This window comes from Oncorhynchus masou, chromosome 1 (assembly GCF_036934945.1).
Source record: "Oncorhynchus masou masou isolate Uvic2021 chromosome 1, UVic_Omas_1.1, whole genome shotgun sequence".
Taxonomy (NCBI): domain Eukaryota; kingdom Metazoa; phylum Chordata; class Actinopteri; order Salmoniformes; family Salmonidae; genus Oncorhynchus; species Oncorhynchus masou.
The window spans coordinates 59,155,341-59,172,747 of record NC_088212.1 but is presented as its reverse complement, the minus strand read 5'-3'; the positions used below and the strand labels follow the sequence as shown (position 1 = coordinate 59,172,747).

Genomic DNA, 17,407 nt, shown 5'->3' with positions numbered 1-17,407 from the left:
CACACACACATTCAGTACAACAGCCACACCCAATAGGGCCCAGTATTCCATATCCCTAGGAAATGTAGCTTCATTATAAGGCCTACAGTCTGTATTGTCCCTCTGCTCATGCCATAAAACAAGCCTGAGTGTTCCCCCTAGTAAGACTGCTGAAAGGAGCTCAGTACAGTCCCCTGAACAATGCCCAGAGCCCCCAGCCAAAAAGATCCCTGCTGCCCGGCCGCTTGCCACATCTTCTCTCTCTTGTCCTATAAACCAAGCCTTTGTTCTCCCCTCCTCACATTATCCGGTGGGATGATGCTCCATTCATCTCCATCTCTGCTCCCTAAACACAGCTAATTCAGGGGTGAAAACTCCTCAAAGTTCACAGAGAATGTAACTTCAAGCACGGTGTCAAACAACTTTTGAAACAGTAAACTAATGTCTTAAAGCTGATAACATCCTATCAAGTGACTGTCAATAAAAAACCACATCCCTGTCGGCACGGAGCGTGACGTAAGAGGATCTGTTCCCTCCACTCGTATCCAAGTAGAACTGATGTTATTCACTCACATAAAGGAACACCGACACACAGGCCCACACACACACACACACACACACACACACACACACACACACACACACACACACACACACACACACACACACACACACACACACACACACACACACACACACACACACACACACACACACACACACACTTCATTCTGTGGTTTCTTTAACTAGATGCATGCATGACAATCTGTCCACACAACAACAGGAGGAGTGATCCTCTAATCACAAATCTGTCTCTCTATCCTCCTCTGGAAAGGCTGCCCTCCAAAGATTAACCCAAATCAGCTGGGATACCCCCATCCCCACACTCACAGACGCATTCAGAACTTACACTACACACACACACACACACACACACACACGCACATATCAACTCCCGTGTCCTCAGAGCGAGCTCGCTCACACACACACACACACACACACACACACACACACACACACACACACATATCAACTCCCGTGTCCTCAGAGCGAGCTCGCTCACACACACACACACACCACACACGCACATCTGGAAGCTCACGTACCTCTGGTGTTGGTGGCCATGTCCGCCACCTTCTGAAAGGCATCCAGGAAGGCCACAGCTGCCAGCACTGTGGTCCTGAGAGCCGAGTAGAGCGGGACAGAGCAGACAGGACAGACACATGATTGGCACCAGTTCACAACCACAGTCATTTCAACATAAACAAACATAGTCAGCAGATCTGGCGCCTCAGAACAGAACAGAGAGGGATTACATTGTTGTCAATGGCACTGGCTGGGAATCTCATTGACGGGCACAGCTCTAGTAGACACAGGACAGTGGCTGGGGCTTACCTGAGCTGGGAGTGCAGTTTGGTGGCCTTGGCACTGAAGTCTTCCCACACTGGGTATGAACACTGGGAATAAATAAAGGGACACGTTAGAAGGACATTATGCAATGCAACTGGTGCATGATTTGTACAAATATCTGACGGGACCTTTGACTGTTTGTCACGTTCTGACCTTAGTTCCTTTATTTTGTCTTTGTGTTAGTATGGTCAGGGCGTGAGTTGGGGTGGGCAGTCTATGTTTGTTTTTCTAGGTTGTGTTTGTGTTTGGCCTGGTATGGTTCTCAATCAGAGGCAGGTGTCGTTCGTGCCTTTTGCCACCTGTGTTTTGTGGGTGAATGTTTTCTGTTTAGTGTACATTTACATTTACATTTAAGTCATTTAGCAGACGCTCTTATCCAGAGCGACTTACAAATTGGTGAATTCACCTTCTGACATCAGTGGAACAGCCACTTTACAATAGTGCATCTAAATCATTTAAGGGGGGGGATGAGAAGGATTGCTTTATCCTATCCTAGGTATTCCTTGAAGAGGTGGGGTTTCAGGTGTCTCCGGAAGGTGGTGATTGACTCCGCTGTCCTGGCGTCGTGAGGAAGTTTGTTCCACCATTGGGGGGCCAGAGCAGCGAACAGTTTTGACTGAGCTGAGCGGGAACTGTACTTCCTCAGTGGTAGGGAGGCGAGCAGGCCAGAGGTGGATGAACGCAGTGCCCTAGTTTGGATGTAGGGCCTGATCAGAGCCTGGAGGTACTGCGGTGCCGTTCCCCTCACAGCTCCGTAGGCAAGCACCATGGTCTTGTAGCGGATGCGAGCTTCAACTGGAAGCCAGTGGAGAGAGCGGAGGAGCGGGGTGACGTGAGAGAACTTGGGAAGGTTGAACACCAGACGGGCTGCGGCGTTCTGGATGAGTTGTAGGGGTTTAATGGCACAGGCAGGGAGCCCAGCCAACAGCGAGTTGCAGTAATCCAGACGGGAGATGACAAGTGCCTGGATTAGGACCTGCGCCGCTTCCTGTGTGAGGCAGGGGCGTACTCTGCGGATGTTGTAGAGCATGAACCTACAGGAACGGGCCACCGCCTTGATGTTAGTTGAGAACGACAGGGTGTTGTCCAGGATCACGCCAAGGTTCTTAGCGCTCTGGGAGGAGGAAACAATGGAGTTGTCAACCGTGATGGCGAGATCATGGAACGGGCAGTGTATGTCACCTTTCAGAACTGTTTCGTTTCATTCTCCGTTGTTATTTTGTTTAGCGTTCTGTTGAATAAATGAACATGGACACGTACCACGCTGTATATGGGTCCGATCTCTCCTACTCCTCCTCAGACGAGGAGGACGAAAAGCATGACACCGTTTTCACTCACAACTCACATACAACACAAGTCAACATTTGCGCACTACACTCTTAGAATAATGAGGTGCTATCTAGAACCTAAAAGGGTTCTTTGGCTGTCCCCACAGGAGAACCCTTTGAAGAACCATTTTTGGTTCCAAGTAGAATCATTTCGGTTCCAGGTAGAACCCTTTTGGGTTCCTTGTAGATGGTTCTTCAAAGGGTTCTCCTACGGGGACAGCCAAAAACCCTTTGGAACCCTTTTTTTTTCAAAGAGTGTAATATAAAATAAGCACTTTATGTGCAGCATTGCACCTCCTGTGAGCAGCAGAATAGTCTGGCTAAAATGTCTATGTTCCCTGGTCTGAGTCATCACTGTCTGTGATTGGGCAACACATCCTCTGTTTCCACCAGCCCCCGGCACCGGCAGATATCAAAGGAAGCAATGAATGGCAACGCAAATCAAACACGATATTTGCACCCCAAAATCACCGTGTGAAGTTCTCTTCTTTTTTCTCTCCCTATTTACGTGTCATTTCCTCTTTGTTCACACCCATTATCACACACAAATGATCCACGAGGTAAATAGTAGTAAATGCAGTGGAGGCTGCTGAAGGGAGGACGGCTCATAATAATGGCTGGAACGGAGTGAATGGAACGGCATCAAACAGGTGGAAACCATGTGTTTGATACCGTTCCACCCATTCCGCTCCAGCCATTACCACGGACACGTCCTCCCCAATTAAGCTGCCACCAACCTCCTGTGAGTACATGGTGTTACATGTTGACTATAACATCTCTTCTACCTGCAGGGCAGAGTGTGTTTTGAGCCCTCCGCACCTCTCTCTGCCTTTGTTGTCAGACGCTACGGCCCGGATTTGAGAGCAGCAGATCAGACCGCTGTGTGTCCAAGGCTGAAATAAGCCTCACTCCACAGCACAGCTGGGGGTCGGAGATCTACATGAGCAAGTGCACCCAAGTCCCCCTGCCGTCTCCAAAGCCCCAGCATGCAGGGAGAGAGGGGGTGAGGGGATAAGAGCCAGGGAGATAGCGGGAGGAAAAGACAAAAGAGACCGGAGAGAAGGGAAAAGGGGGATATGGTGGAAAGGGAAAGAGAATGGAAGAGAGGGAGACAGGAAAGAGAGAGGATGAAGAGGAGCATTTAATGGGCAGGACCCGACCGGAGCAGAGGAGCTGGGATGTCACGGGGGCTACAGGGGGCGACAGCGGGCGTCTCGCTCTTTGATCTGACGTCTCATTCCTGGTGTTTGACGTCGGTTAATTTGGTCCGAAATCAGAGCAGCATTTCCCTGCGGTCCCCCGTCTGTGTTTGAAGTGCTCTAATCTTGCAATGTTGCAAGCCTGACGTCTGTCAGGAGAGGCCTTGTGGATAGGAGATACGGAGCGGGCGACGCCTCCTCTCCATTACAATCACACCAGCCCATCCCTCATCACCATATTAGGCCATTTTAATCCAATTGAGGGGATCCTGGCGGTGCCTGATAGTGTAACGGTTGTTTATTAGGTTCATTGTAGGCCTGGGGATATTTGATTTCCAATCCTCCTCAATGAATCACTCACTCACTCCTACTCGACTTGCAACCTGACCCACAAACAATGGGATAAGTACCTCTCTCCATCCATCCAGCCGCCTGGATGGTTTCCAAGTAAAGAGAGCAGGCTATTTTTCCTTTAGCTTAACCGAATGGAAAAACAGAGCCATTAAAGGTGCACTCTAATCAGAAAGAAAATAAAACATTCCAGAGGCAGACTGATGATGCAGAGTAAAGACAACAAATCTTTCTGCATTTTACCTTTATTTAACTAGGCAAGTGAGTTAATTAAGGACAAATTCTTATTTACAATGACGGCCTACACCAGTAATACCCTCCTGGAACCCAGACGACGCTGGGCCAAATTGTGCGCCATATCTGTGCTCAGCGGACTTGAATTCTGTTCTGTTGTTGAGCAAACCAACCATATTTACTTGAGCAAATGAAAAGCTCACAGCTTCATCTCTTTGTTCCTTTGTTCTCTGGAGGATGACATAAACCGTGGATTAGCCCAATTCCAGCTCTTTCAAATCGGGCCAATTCAGACTTTTAAAGAGAAATAAAACATCCACACAATAGAGGCTAATTTCACAGTTCTTTATGCTAATATAATAGATCCCATTTTGGATGTGCTGGAAAGGATACTGTAGACATTCCCTCTATAGCAACTGTATGAGACAAGGAACGAATGGTGATGCCCTAGCTTACTAAGAAGCCCCTTTACAGGCTGTCGGAACAAGGACAGGGCACAGACAGGGAAGGGCAAAGGGTTAATAGACTCACACGGCTAAGCTTCATCAAGTCATTGGAAGCAGAGCTACACGTACAAACGCGAGCCACCACGACGTCTACTACCTCGCGATGCGTTATCTCCAGATCAGGGGAGCTCCTGCTACTTCGACCCAGGAAAATAGATTCCTCCAAGGGCTTTACGGTATCAGCAGACCAAATGTGTTCAGCTGGAGGGCTGGACGCGGGCAACGCACCTGACTAAGTTTGATTGAACAGAAATGTTCACTATGTCACAGGAGGTTGGTGGCACCCTTAACTGGGGAGGACAGGCTTGTGGTAGTAGCTGGAGCGGAAATCTGTGGGATGGTGTCAAACACATCAAACACTTGGGTTCCATGTGTTTGATGTCATCCCATTAGCTCCTGTCCAGACATTATTATGAGTCGTCCTCCTCTCAGTAGCCTCCACTGCACTAAGTGTGATGCTCTATCTTTTGTCCTGGAACTTGACGTCTCCACTACTGGTATGAACAACGCAAACACTGGGTTGGAGTTTTCTCAGTAACGTTTACATTACCGGAGGATAGATACTATGTCGAATCTCAAAGTGCCTGTGAGATACAAATACGTGCAAGTGATCGCCTTCTGTAACTTAAAGAAGCATTGTGCCTTGTAAGTCCATTACCAAAAACCTGCATATCTTTAAGATATTTTCTCTCTTTTCTCTCCCTCGTGAGGGAGGATAATAAAGTTCACAGAAGTAACAAGTAAAGGTAGACCTACAAAATGAGTTACGGTGTTTTTACTGATACCAATTTTGTTTATTAATTATTACATTTTGTTTTGTTAATGAATTATTAAGTCATTAAGAAAGTAACAAAATGACACAAACCACAGTTGGGTCATCTGCTACTGTCCTCCCTTCCACTGGCATACTTTTAATGTTCAGCTCATAACTGTTGGTTTTTCCCCCTTTCTGTCATCTGGTAGTCAAAGCAAAACTGTGAAAACAGTCTGGACAACCACTCCCTCTCACTTTCCCTGTCTCCAACACTCTCTCTCTCCCTCTCACTTTCCCTGTCTCCAACTCTCTCTTCTCCCTCTCACTTTCCCTGTCTCCAACACTCTCTCTCTCCCTCTCACTTTCCCTGTCTCCAACTCTCTCTCCCTCTCACTTTCCCTGTCTCCAACTCTCTCCCTCTCACTTTCCCTGTCTCCAACTCTCTCCCTCTCACTTTCCCTGTCTCCAACTCTCTCTCTCTCTCTCTCTCTCTCTCTCTATCTCTCTCTCTCTCTCTTCTCCCTCTCACTTTCCCTGTCTCCGACTCTCTCTCTCTCTGTCTTCTCCCTCTCACTTTCCCTGTCTCCAACTCTCTCTCTCTTCCCCCTCTCACTTTCCCTGTCTCCAACTCTCTCTCTCTCCAACTCGCTCTCTCTCTCTCTTCTCCCTCTCACTTTCCCTGTCTCCAACTCTCTCTCTCTCTCTCTCTCTCTTCTCCCTCTCACTTTCCCTGTCTCCAACTCTCTCTCTCTCTTCGCCCTCTCACTTTCACTGTCTCCAACTCTCTCTCCAACTCTCTCTCTCTCTCTCTCCTCCCTCTCACTTTCTCTGTCTCCAACTCTCTCTCTCTTCTCCCTCTCACTTTCCCTGTCTCCAACTCTCTCTCTCTCTTCTCCCTCTCACTTTCCCTGTCTCCAACTCTCTCTCTCTCTCCAACTCTCTCTCTCTCTCTCCCTCTCACTTTCCCTGTCTCCAACTCTCTCTCTCTCTCTCTCTCTCTCTCTCTCTCTCACACTCCCTCTCACTTTCCCTGTCTCCAACTCTTTCTCTCTCTCCAACTCTCTCTCTCTCTCTCTCTCTCTCACACTCCCTCTCACTTTCCCTGTCTCCAACTCTCTCTCTCTTTCTTCTCCCTCTCTCTCCAGCTAATGTCACCTCTCGCGGCTCTTACTGACACCTACCATGACACATACTACCACCTGCCCTCGTTCCATTTCCTGCAACAAGCATCCTCACCCACTGAACCCCGACTGACACAGGACGTCCATGGACGTTGAAACGTAGTTGAACTTTGGTCAGTCCGCCCTGGCAGGACCACACCTTAACCAGTCATGGATGTCTATGTTTCACAAGTTTGGAGAGTACAGTACAATAGAGTACAGTAGAGCACAGTAGCGAACATAACAGTAAATAAAGGTACAGTAGAGTTTAATACAGTAGAGCACACTAGGGTAGAGCACAGTACAATAATAGCTAGTCTGTAGAACAATATTCAAATATGCAAAAGAAGGATATTGCATATTTCTACACCAATTCAGGATACATCCCCATGAAGAGAATGCTATTCAAATCCATAATGATGCATTTCTGTATAATACACATCAGGGACCCATGATGTAATTGAGTTACCGTAATTCTGTTCCCCGGATGCAAATCCACTTCAACTACCGTAGTTCAATAACTCAAGGTGTCATGTCATAACTAACACTCCATTATTTCCGCAGACATGTTTGAATTGTAATTTTTTATCTCAATATCAAATAACTTCTGGGTAACAATTAAAATGGTCAAAAATAAACAGGACTGTCCCCAGTAGGACTTTCTGGGAGTGGAGAGGGCAAAGCTGAAAACGAGTTGTTATTGGCAGAGGTTTAGAACAATATTTCTTATTGGTCAATTAACAAATGTACTATCTGGTGATGTCACCGGGTAGGCCAAAACTCCATCCCACCAAAACAGGAAATGCCAGGCGGTCTTTTCAAACAGCTCTTTACATTAAAAGGGAAATATCATCATTTTCACAATATTATTCAAACCATATAGTGTGGAAATATATATATGAAACACAGTACAAATCTAATGTTTGACTGCACTGGGTTTCTAACGGAGTGTTTGGAAAATGTGGTCACAAAAAACCACGGTTGAACTTTACTTCTGCACAGTGCTTCCAGTACATGTGTTTTTGTGAAATGTTCTGTGTAAATTGTTCAGAGTTGTCCTTGTGCGTAGTGATACGGTCTGTTAAACTTTGAAATCTATGGTTTTTGTTTGGCTTACATTTTTTAAAGTGAAAAATCTGAGTCAAAGCACAATTCCGTTACTGTGAAATTGCCTAAATATAACCTCTGGATCCAGTCTTCTCCATCCCCTGCACTGTACGTGAATACTATTGACTCTGTCCCCACTGTTGTTGCTCCACACCAACTAAATACACTGCTGGGTTCTTACCTGAGGATAGATACACAAATAGACGCCTTAGGTTACCTTTACATCATGTTGGCAAATCATTGCTCTCAAATGACATCAGGATATAGGCAGCAAGTTGTTGTCAGATGAAACAGAAAGATTGCGTGTTGCATAATCTATGAGGAAGAGGATCTTACCAATCTAAACATAGTAATAAAAACAAAACTATCCTGCCCAGCCTTTCTACCATGGGACAAGGTTAATCATAGTCTCTGTTGATGTCATTAGAATGTTTAAATACTGTATGTGAATGCATTTGCTACATTCTCCTGAGCTTGACCTTATACTTCCCAGACATCGCAAGCAGATAAGGTGAGACCCAAAGTTCCCACTAATTTCTCGTTACTTTTTGTTTCTTCAGCCATAAAAAAAAAAACGGAGATGAGGATGGAGGTGAGTGGAGCTCCCCAGAGAGACGGAGGGAGGGCTGGTGGAGGCTGATGACTATAGCTGTCTCTGGCTAGGGCCTGGGCTGCTCAGTGTGTCTCAGTAGTGTCAAGCACTGCCAGAAACTTGATCAAAATAGCAGGTTTGGTTCAATCTCATAACCCCCACCCACACAGTGCATCAGACTTGCCAGTGTGAATGATTGATAGAGGGTGGTGGGGGGGGGGATAATCTCCCTCTTCACCATTTACCACAGCAGCCTGCAGCCTTGCAGAAATGAATAATGGAAATCGCTTAATAGGAAAAGGCCCTTCCTCCATGTCTGTCTCTCTCTCTCTCTCTCCATCCCGGTCTCTCTCTCAATCTATATGTCTGTCTCTATCTGTATCACTTTGTGCCTTTCATTCTACCTCATATGTTCTCTCATCCTTTCTTACCATCATCTCCCTTCTTTCTTCGAGTCATCCATCTTACCTCTCTAACTGACTATCTCCCTCTCCATCCCAGGTCTAGTTGTCTCAGGTCTCCAAAGTTGTATTTGTGTAGTGGCAGTGGGTGCACCACTCAGCCTAATTGAAATGGGAGTCTTCACTGAGGTCCTCCGTGTGACTGACTGCCACCACTCTGAGATACTGTATATCGTGGCGTTAAAACACATGACAGGTCTGTGACCGGCACTCTCATTGGTGGGGATGGTCGCCGACGGCTGTCCATCATGCAGAGACAGTCAGGAATGCAGATGTGTCTTGTTGGAGGTCGGGGTGTACTTGAGGATAAGGGTCAGCATCATCCTAATTTTTGCTGGACCCAGTAGCCCCATAGTAACATCAGGGGTATAGTGAATGGAAAACCACACTAAATACCTTTGCATGAGAGAACAGTGGACAGTGGATTTTGTTCCTCCAGTAGGTACATTTTTTACGGTGGAATTTTTTGTGTGATTTGAAACCATTTCTTTCCCCCGTTCTTTACTTATCAATGCGCTGAGTGGTTTTACAGTCAACAAATGAATGTGATGAGATGAGTTTGACAGGACCGACAAAGCCTCCACTGAGAACCACTGGCACTGTCCCAATGTGATTTCTCAATCTGAAACCAGTCGATTCGTCTCTAACGAGCCTAACGAGAGACAAGAGAACAGGTGCTCATTCAGAGAGCCAGGGCCCTGCACGTTGTTACGGCATCAATGGCCCCAAACAAACGGGATGATAGTTTTGGGGGAGCACGGACACATGAGTCACGAGGATGGATGGCCTCTCTGGTCCTCTGCCTCTCGGCCCCAAGGCAGTGTCCAGAAATGGGTCACACGTGCAGCAGTTAACACGCATTCTGAGAAATGCTGTGGGATCTCCCCAAGTTAGCCAGGCAACACACACACACACACACATTGTGCCTGTATGGGGTTGTTTCAATTCTCTAAGTCATGGGAAGAAACTGTCAAAACTTTGCATGTATTTTGGAAAGCACAAGCTTTGTGGTTCATCCCACATTCATCTGTTTGTTAACGTTGCTGCCACTCTGACACAAAGGTGAGACGACACAACATTATCCATAGACAAACACTCACAAGCGATGCTACAAAGAAGACAATCAGAGGAAAAATAAACATCCGACTACCACATGACCAATAACACACACACAAACTATGAATCGTCAAAAAGACACACAACTTGACAAGGCAATCATTCCAGAATACTCTGGTGCACACACACACACATATAAACACTCTGAGCCAGATGGCCGTGTCTCATTGTGTGAAGGCAGCATGCCTGTCTGAGACAGACTGGTATGCACACCTTGGAAAGAAGTGTGGCAGGGCCTGAGAATGTAAACAGTCCAGCTGGCAAACAGACCACGTCGTGGACTTCTCCTGCCTCCTGTCTTCACTCTAGTCCCAGGTACCCCCTGACTCTGTCTGTCTCTACTGGCACTGCACTGAGCGTGTGGTCAGCACACCCTGGGCCAGCCTATAGAGAGACAAGCTGACCATGAATGTGACACCCTGTGCTTTCAAATCACATCCCCTCCATCCTTGCTCTGTCACCACACATAATAACCATGTAATAACAAGACATAGCCCTGAGGGCTGTAGCCAACACTGCCAGACAGCCAGCCCCCTCACACTCATATATTCCCGTCTGTGTCTCCTTAAAAGGGGCACACACACACCCCACCTATACACTCATCAAGTAAGATGTGCAAACAAAGGACTACTCACTCTCTCTTCCACATTATACCATACGGTGGGGGTGGGGGGGGGTCTCTCTCTGGAGAACAGAGGGGGAGACGGGGGTCTCTTTGATGTCATTGTGGTTGTAATGTGCATTCCTTTTCAGTGAAACATCTGACTTATGTACTGTATGCTAATGTCAGAGAGGCCTCCAGTTCTCTCATCATGGCACTGTACTGTGTTGCGCTGTACCGTCCAATGAAGAGGTGTCCTACATGTAGTCGACTGTGTCATTAGTACAGTTGCGTTGCCAGCTATTGTACTGGGCATGTCTACTGCGGTGTGAACAAAGAGGAAGCCCAGTAAACAGCCAGTGATACTAGGAGAGGAGACACATATGAGAAGTGACTGTGCATGCCCTATGGGGGTGTCAATCCCCCTGCAACAAAGGGATAGTGAGGGAGAGAGGGAGGGGAAAACATCCTCCAGTTGAAACACTTTACTCGGACATGGATCAATTGCGTGCGTATGTAAACGTGACCCGTCACACGTAAGGCATGCGCTCCCCAAGGTATTAAGACGATAGCGCATCATTCAGCATATTTGCTTTTCACTGCTCAGTGAAGAGATGTTTTGTCTTGAGCCGTCATTGGGGCACATATCAGCTGGAGAGGATAATAACTGTTCAGAGATGGCATGACAGCACTGAGTTTACTGTTAAACTAATAGCATCTCAAGCATAGCCAGCCATCAAGACACAAATAGCGGAGGCCCTCCTCGCAATGACAATCCCTGTCCAACAACAGGGTATCCGCGGGTCTCCATTTGTGTGTGTGTGTGTGTTTTCCTCTCTTCTGCCACCAACAACAGCAGTCCTTTGAGAGGTGGGTCATTAGTGACAACATGAGGTTGTCATGAGGTTGTCTGGGGTTACATGAGAGCACAGCAGTCAGCGGGTGGCTTAGATCTTACCGTGTGGCATCTCACTCTGCTGTGGGGACACCCACTAAAGACCACTGCAATGGCCAACCTGAGACTCCATGTGACCCACGGAGGATGGATGCTGTGGAAGTGACCATTTGACCCGTATGTTAGTATCCTCCATCACGGTGTAAGAGATCCGATGAAGACCATGGGAAATTCATGAGCTGAGTGTGTCAGATAGAGAGAGCACACGCACGAGAGAGAGAGAGAGAGAGAGAGAGAGAGAGAGAGAGAGAGAGAATGGTGGATGTGGGGGAGAGAAAGATAGAGAGACGTAACCATGAGTGCAGGGGGGGGGGTTGTCACCGGTTCTTCCTTCAGGATGTTGTTAATCCGAGGTTGCAGTTTGACGTGTCCCTATCTCCTTCAAAACCCTATGATGTTCACAGATATAGATGGTCCGTGCAGGAATAATAACCATGCAGAACACCAGCTTTACTCCAACCTTATTCACATGAGACTGGGGCTCGGATGACGTAGAAATCCCTTGATGCAGCATCAAACCCATGATTTATCACACAGTGGAAAGAAAGGCACAGATGATGAGATGGAAACAACGGTAGCTGTGTTACTGGTCCCAAGTCAGCGCTACCATTTCCTGTTCAAGGAGTAAGACTGTCCACATACTAAGTATGCCAAGCAATCTGTTGGTTAGTCACAGTGGGTGTAGCTAGGAGTCTGGCTTGCTGTCTTCTCATCTGGATCATCGCTGCTCTACCCAGAGAAGAAGGCCAGACCATACAGCAGGTTAGGCCGACACCATGGGCCATTCAGACAGGCACAGCGGTGTGCACTGCTGGACGCGTGACGGCTTTCGAGGAGCTCATGCTTACCTCACACGGTCTCTTTAAAAAAAAAAAATCAGCATGGCAGAAAATCAATGGTGCTGCTTTCTAAAAAAACGGGAGAGCTTATAACAGCGGTTTTTATTACCGGCACGCAAAACAAACAAAAAAGAAGCATGGGACAGGTGAAAATGGCATGGTTAAATCTGACAGCTTAACATTAATTTATTTTGTGTTAATAAAAGCCGAATACATGCACATTTATTCAATCATAAATTATCCATATGGTTATAATCCACATCGTGCTCGACTGCACATGCTTACCCTAACACACACTAGGTTTAACCTGATCTATGCAGAGTAAGCCAACGCTCTGACACACACAAAGCACATGCAATGGTGATCGAGCAATTGGATTCAATTATAGTAGCTGTCAAAGCAACATTTCCAAAGCAATGACGCGACAGAATGCGCAAACCTTGCTGAGGGATAGTCACTATCAGGTAGGTAGCCTTTCGACGCACTGTGACAGAATAACGGTTCCATGTCCTCGAGGGTGAAAACAAGCAGCTCACAAATGCAGGCAATAAACAAAAAAAATGTTTCGGTCACAATAATGCCCGACCTACCTTCATATCATTGACAATCGCCTGGAATAGTCCACCTAACGCCCCGCACTCCTTCTCCACCGTCTCCATGTTCACTAAATCCAGGGTTCACCAAATACGGACAGGGCACAAAACCCCACCAAATGTATTTCCACGGTAGAAATAGCGATTGCGAAGCCTTGTTCTTCTCTCCTTCCCTGTCTGTGCCCAGCGTGAAAGACAGGATGAGGACGAGAAAGAGAAATGATACACAAATACGGTACAATTATTGTTGTCGACTGTCGGCTCGCTCCCCGTGTCCTTAGAACACCAAGCGAGTGATGATGAGAGAAGAGAGAGGTTACTCTCTCTCTGGTCCCAGCTGCGGGTCTAGAGCCCGAGTTAGGAGGTAAAGCATGCAGAGGGCACCGCGATGTACACTCTCATCTTCGGATAGCAAGGAAAATCGAGTTGGGTTGATGAGAGGTAATAGCTCCGGAGTGATGTATCAAAATGTGAGACAGTAGGTTGGTGAGTAGGCCTACCCGGGGTGCGCGAGGCTACCGGTGATTGGAGAAGAGGCAGTGGGCTGTGCTGCGGATTGAGCAGAGCCAGTAATTCGATCTATGGGAATCGAAAGGGGCCGGACAGCTCTCTTGTCACATGGAGGTGGTGTTTGGGGGGAGGGGTTAACCGCGGGGGTGCATGCGCATACACACACACACACACACACACACACACACACACACGCAGACAGACAGACGGACAGACACACTAGCCCATCAAACATTTCAATGCGATAACGGAGACGCATGCCGAATGCCCCTGTGCACAGGGGAAATGCTTTGTGATGCCTCAATTGTGGTTCAATTCATTAGAGCGTTTCACACATTATGGCTATTACACAACACTACAGGATCAACAAACATGCTTTCTATTATGTTTGATATAAAAACCAATGGAGCCTTGAATAGCCTTTTGGATTATTAAACCTAAACAAACAAAAATATGCTGTCTGTGACAAACCCGTTTGTAAACTGGTCGTTAAACCTTGATTAATTAGTCTACAGTTAATATGCAGACCACTGCATAACTATATTATAATCATCTCATCCGTTCTTGGATATAGAACATTTTTTTCGGGCATATCCACACAGTCAACCCTCCTCTGTATTATAAATCATGTTCCACTCATTCCCTGTGCCTCATTCATTGACATTGAGGTAATGGCTTTGGTCTCTCGCCTACCTTTGTGAAATGTAAAATCAAATACAATTTTATTTGTCACATGTGCCGAATACAGCAGTGAAATACTTACTTATAAGCCCTTAACCAACAATGCATTATTTATTTTTAAGTAAGACAATTTTGGAGGGGGGGTGTATAAAAAAAAGGAACACAATAAAAATAACAATGAAGCTTTATACAGGGGTAAGGGGGTACCTGTACCAAGTCAATGTGTAGGGGGAGAGGATAGTCAAGGTAATTGAGGCAATATGTACATATAGGCAGGGGTAAAGTGACTATGCATAGATAATAAACAGCGAGTAGCAGCAGCATAAAAAAAGGGGGTCAATGCAAATAGTACATGTAGCCATTCGATTAGCAGTTTTATGGCTTGGGGATAGAAGGTGTTAAGGAGCCTTTTGGACCTAGACTTGGAATTCCAGGTACCACGTGCCACAAGGTAGAAGAGAGAACAGTCAATGAGTTGGGTGACTGGAGTTTTTGACCATTTTTAGGGCCTTCCTCTGACACCGCCTCGTACCGAGGTCCTGGATAGCAGGAAGCTTGGCCCCAGTGATGTACTGGGTCGTACGCACTACCTTCTGTAGCGCCTTGCAGTTGGAGGCCTTGCAGTTGCCATACCAAGAGGTGATGCAACCAGTCAGGATGCTCATGATGGTGCAGTTGTTGAACTTTTTGAGGATCTGAGGAACCATGTCAACATTTTTCCAGTCTCCTGAGAGGGAATTGGAGTTGTCGTGCCCACTTCATGACTGTCTTTGTGTTTTTGGACCATGATAGTTTGCTAGTGATGTGGACACCAAGGACACCCACTCCACTATAGCCCCGTCAATGTGAATGGTGGTGTGCTTGACCCTTCTTTTACTGTTGTCCACAATCAGCTCCTTTGTCTTGCTGACGTTGAGGGAGAGGTTGTTGTCCTGGCACCACACTGCCAGGTCTCTGAGCTCCTCCCTATAGGCCGTCTCATCGTTGTCAGTGATCAGGCCTAACACTGTTGTGTCGTCCGGAAAACATAATAATGGTGTTGGAGTCGTGCGTGGCCACGCAGCCATGGGTGAACAGGGAGTACAGGAGGGGATTAAACACGCAACCCTGAGGGGCCCCCGTCTTGAGGATCAGCATGGCAGTTGTGTTGTTGCCTACCCTTAACACCTGGGGGCGGCCTGTCAGGAAGTCCAGGATCCAGTTGCGGAGGGAATTGTTTCAGATTTGCCAATGGAGGGCGAGCTTTGTACGCATCTCTGTGTGTGGAGTAAAGGTGGTCTATAGTTGGTGTTCCTCTGGTTGCACATGTGATATGCTGGTAGCAATTAGATCAAATGGATTTAAGTTTCCCTGTATTAAAGTCCCTGCCCACTACGAGCGTCGCTTCTACTTGAGCATTCTCTTGTTCGCTTATGACAGCTCGTTGAGTGTGATCTTAGTGCCTGCATCGGTTAGTGATGGTAAATAGACAAATAGACAAATAGATGAAAAATAGATTAAAACTCTTGATAAATATTATGATCTACAGCTCATCATGAGGTACTTTACCTCAGGTGAGCAAAACCTTGAGACTTCCTTAATTTTAGAGATTGCACTGTTATTGACATATCGACACAGAACACCACCCTTTGTCTTACCGGAGGTTGCTGTTCTGTCTTGATAATGCACGGAAAACCCAGCCAACTTTATATTATCTATGTCCTCATTCAGCCACGGCTCAGTGAAACATAATATATTACAGTTAATGTGCCATTGGTAGGAGAGTCTCGAACGGAGCTCATCCAGTTTATTCTCCAGTGATTGCGCATTCACCATTGTGACTTGACATTAACGTTAATCTGAAGACTGTTATCTAATTACCTATGTTTAATTGTTACCCAATTAAATTAATCATGTAACTCATTAGGATCAGGGACACCACGAGAGTGGTTCTTTAACCTCTTACACTTATGGTGGCGCTATTTCATTTTTGGAAGAAAAACGTTCCCGTTTTAAACAAGATATTTTGTCACAAAAAGATGCTCGACTATGCATACAATTGCTACTGTTCGAAAGAAAACACTCTGACGTGTCCAGAAATACAAATATCTTCTCTGTGCGTGCCCTTTAACGTGAGCTTCAGGCAAAACCAAGATGACTTGGCATCCAGGAAATGACAAGGATTTTTGAGGCTCTCTCTTTCATGATCTCCTTATATGGCTGTGAACGCAAGAGGAATGAGTCTGCCCTTTCTGTCGTTTCCCCAAGGTGTCTGCAGCATTGTGACGTATTTGTAGGCAGATCGTTGGAAGATTGACCATAAGAGACCACATTTACCACGTGTCCGCCCGGTGTCCTGCGCCGAAATTGGTGCGCAAAAGTCACCTGCCAGTATTTTTCCATGGGGCACAGAGAGAGAAGCAAGCTTCCACGAACTGCATGTCAATGAAGAGATATGTGAAAAAACACCTTGAGGATTGATTCCAAACAACGTTTGCCATGTTTCGGTCGATATTATGTAGTTAATCCGGAAAAAGTTTCACGTTGTAGGTGACTGCATTTTCGGTTCGTTTCGGTAGCCAGGCGCAATGTAGAAAACGGAACGATTTCTCCTACACACAGACGCTTTCAGGAAACACTGCGCATTTGGTATGTGGCTGGGAGTCTCCTCATTGAAAACATCAGAAGCTCTTCAAAGGTAAATGATTTTATTTATTTGGTTTTCTGGCTTTTGTGAAAATGTTGCGTGCTACATGCTACACAAAATGCTATGCTAGCTTTGCATACTCTTACACAAATTAGTCAATTTCTATGGTTCAAAAGCATATTTTGAAAATCTGAGATGACAGTGTTGTTAAGAAAAGGCTAAGCTTGAGAGCAAACGCATTATTTTAATTTTATTTGCGATTTTCAGAAATCGTTAACGTTGCGTTATGCTAATGAGCCTGAGGCTTAGTCACAATCCCGGATCCGGGATGGGGAGTTTCAAGAGGTTAAAGAGTTACCATCTTCTGAATTAAACTCTAAAATGACTTAACCTATCACATCGATA

The 17,407-nt window shown here is 46.3% G+C and overlaps 1 protein-coding gene across 4 annotated transcripts in view; it reads right to left on the bottom strand.

Moving 5' to 3' along the window:
* The window catches only part of LOC135547322 (protein MTSS 2-like), an 86,520-nt gene extending 72,791 nt beyond the window's left edge, over positions 1-13,729 (bottom strand). For all 4 annotated transcript variants that reach the window (XM_064976213.1, XM_064976233.1, XM_064976222.1 and 1 more), the window contains exons 1-3: positions 13,183-13,729; positions 1,375-1,436; positions 1,086-1,159 (exon numbers count right to left, since the gene is read on the bottom strand). In XM_064976213.1, the coding sequence (XP_064832285.1) occupies positions 1,086-1,159; positions 1,375-1,436; positions 13,183-13,251 (205 nt within the window). In that variant the 5' untranslated portion in view covers positions 13,252-13,729. The remainder of the gene's footprint in view (positions 1-1,085; positions 1,160-1,374; positions 1,437-13,182) is intronic.
* Positions 13,730-17,407: the final 3,678 nt, after the last annotated feature.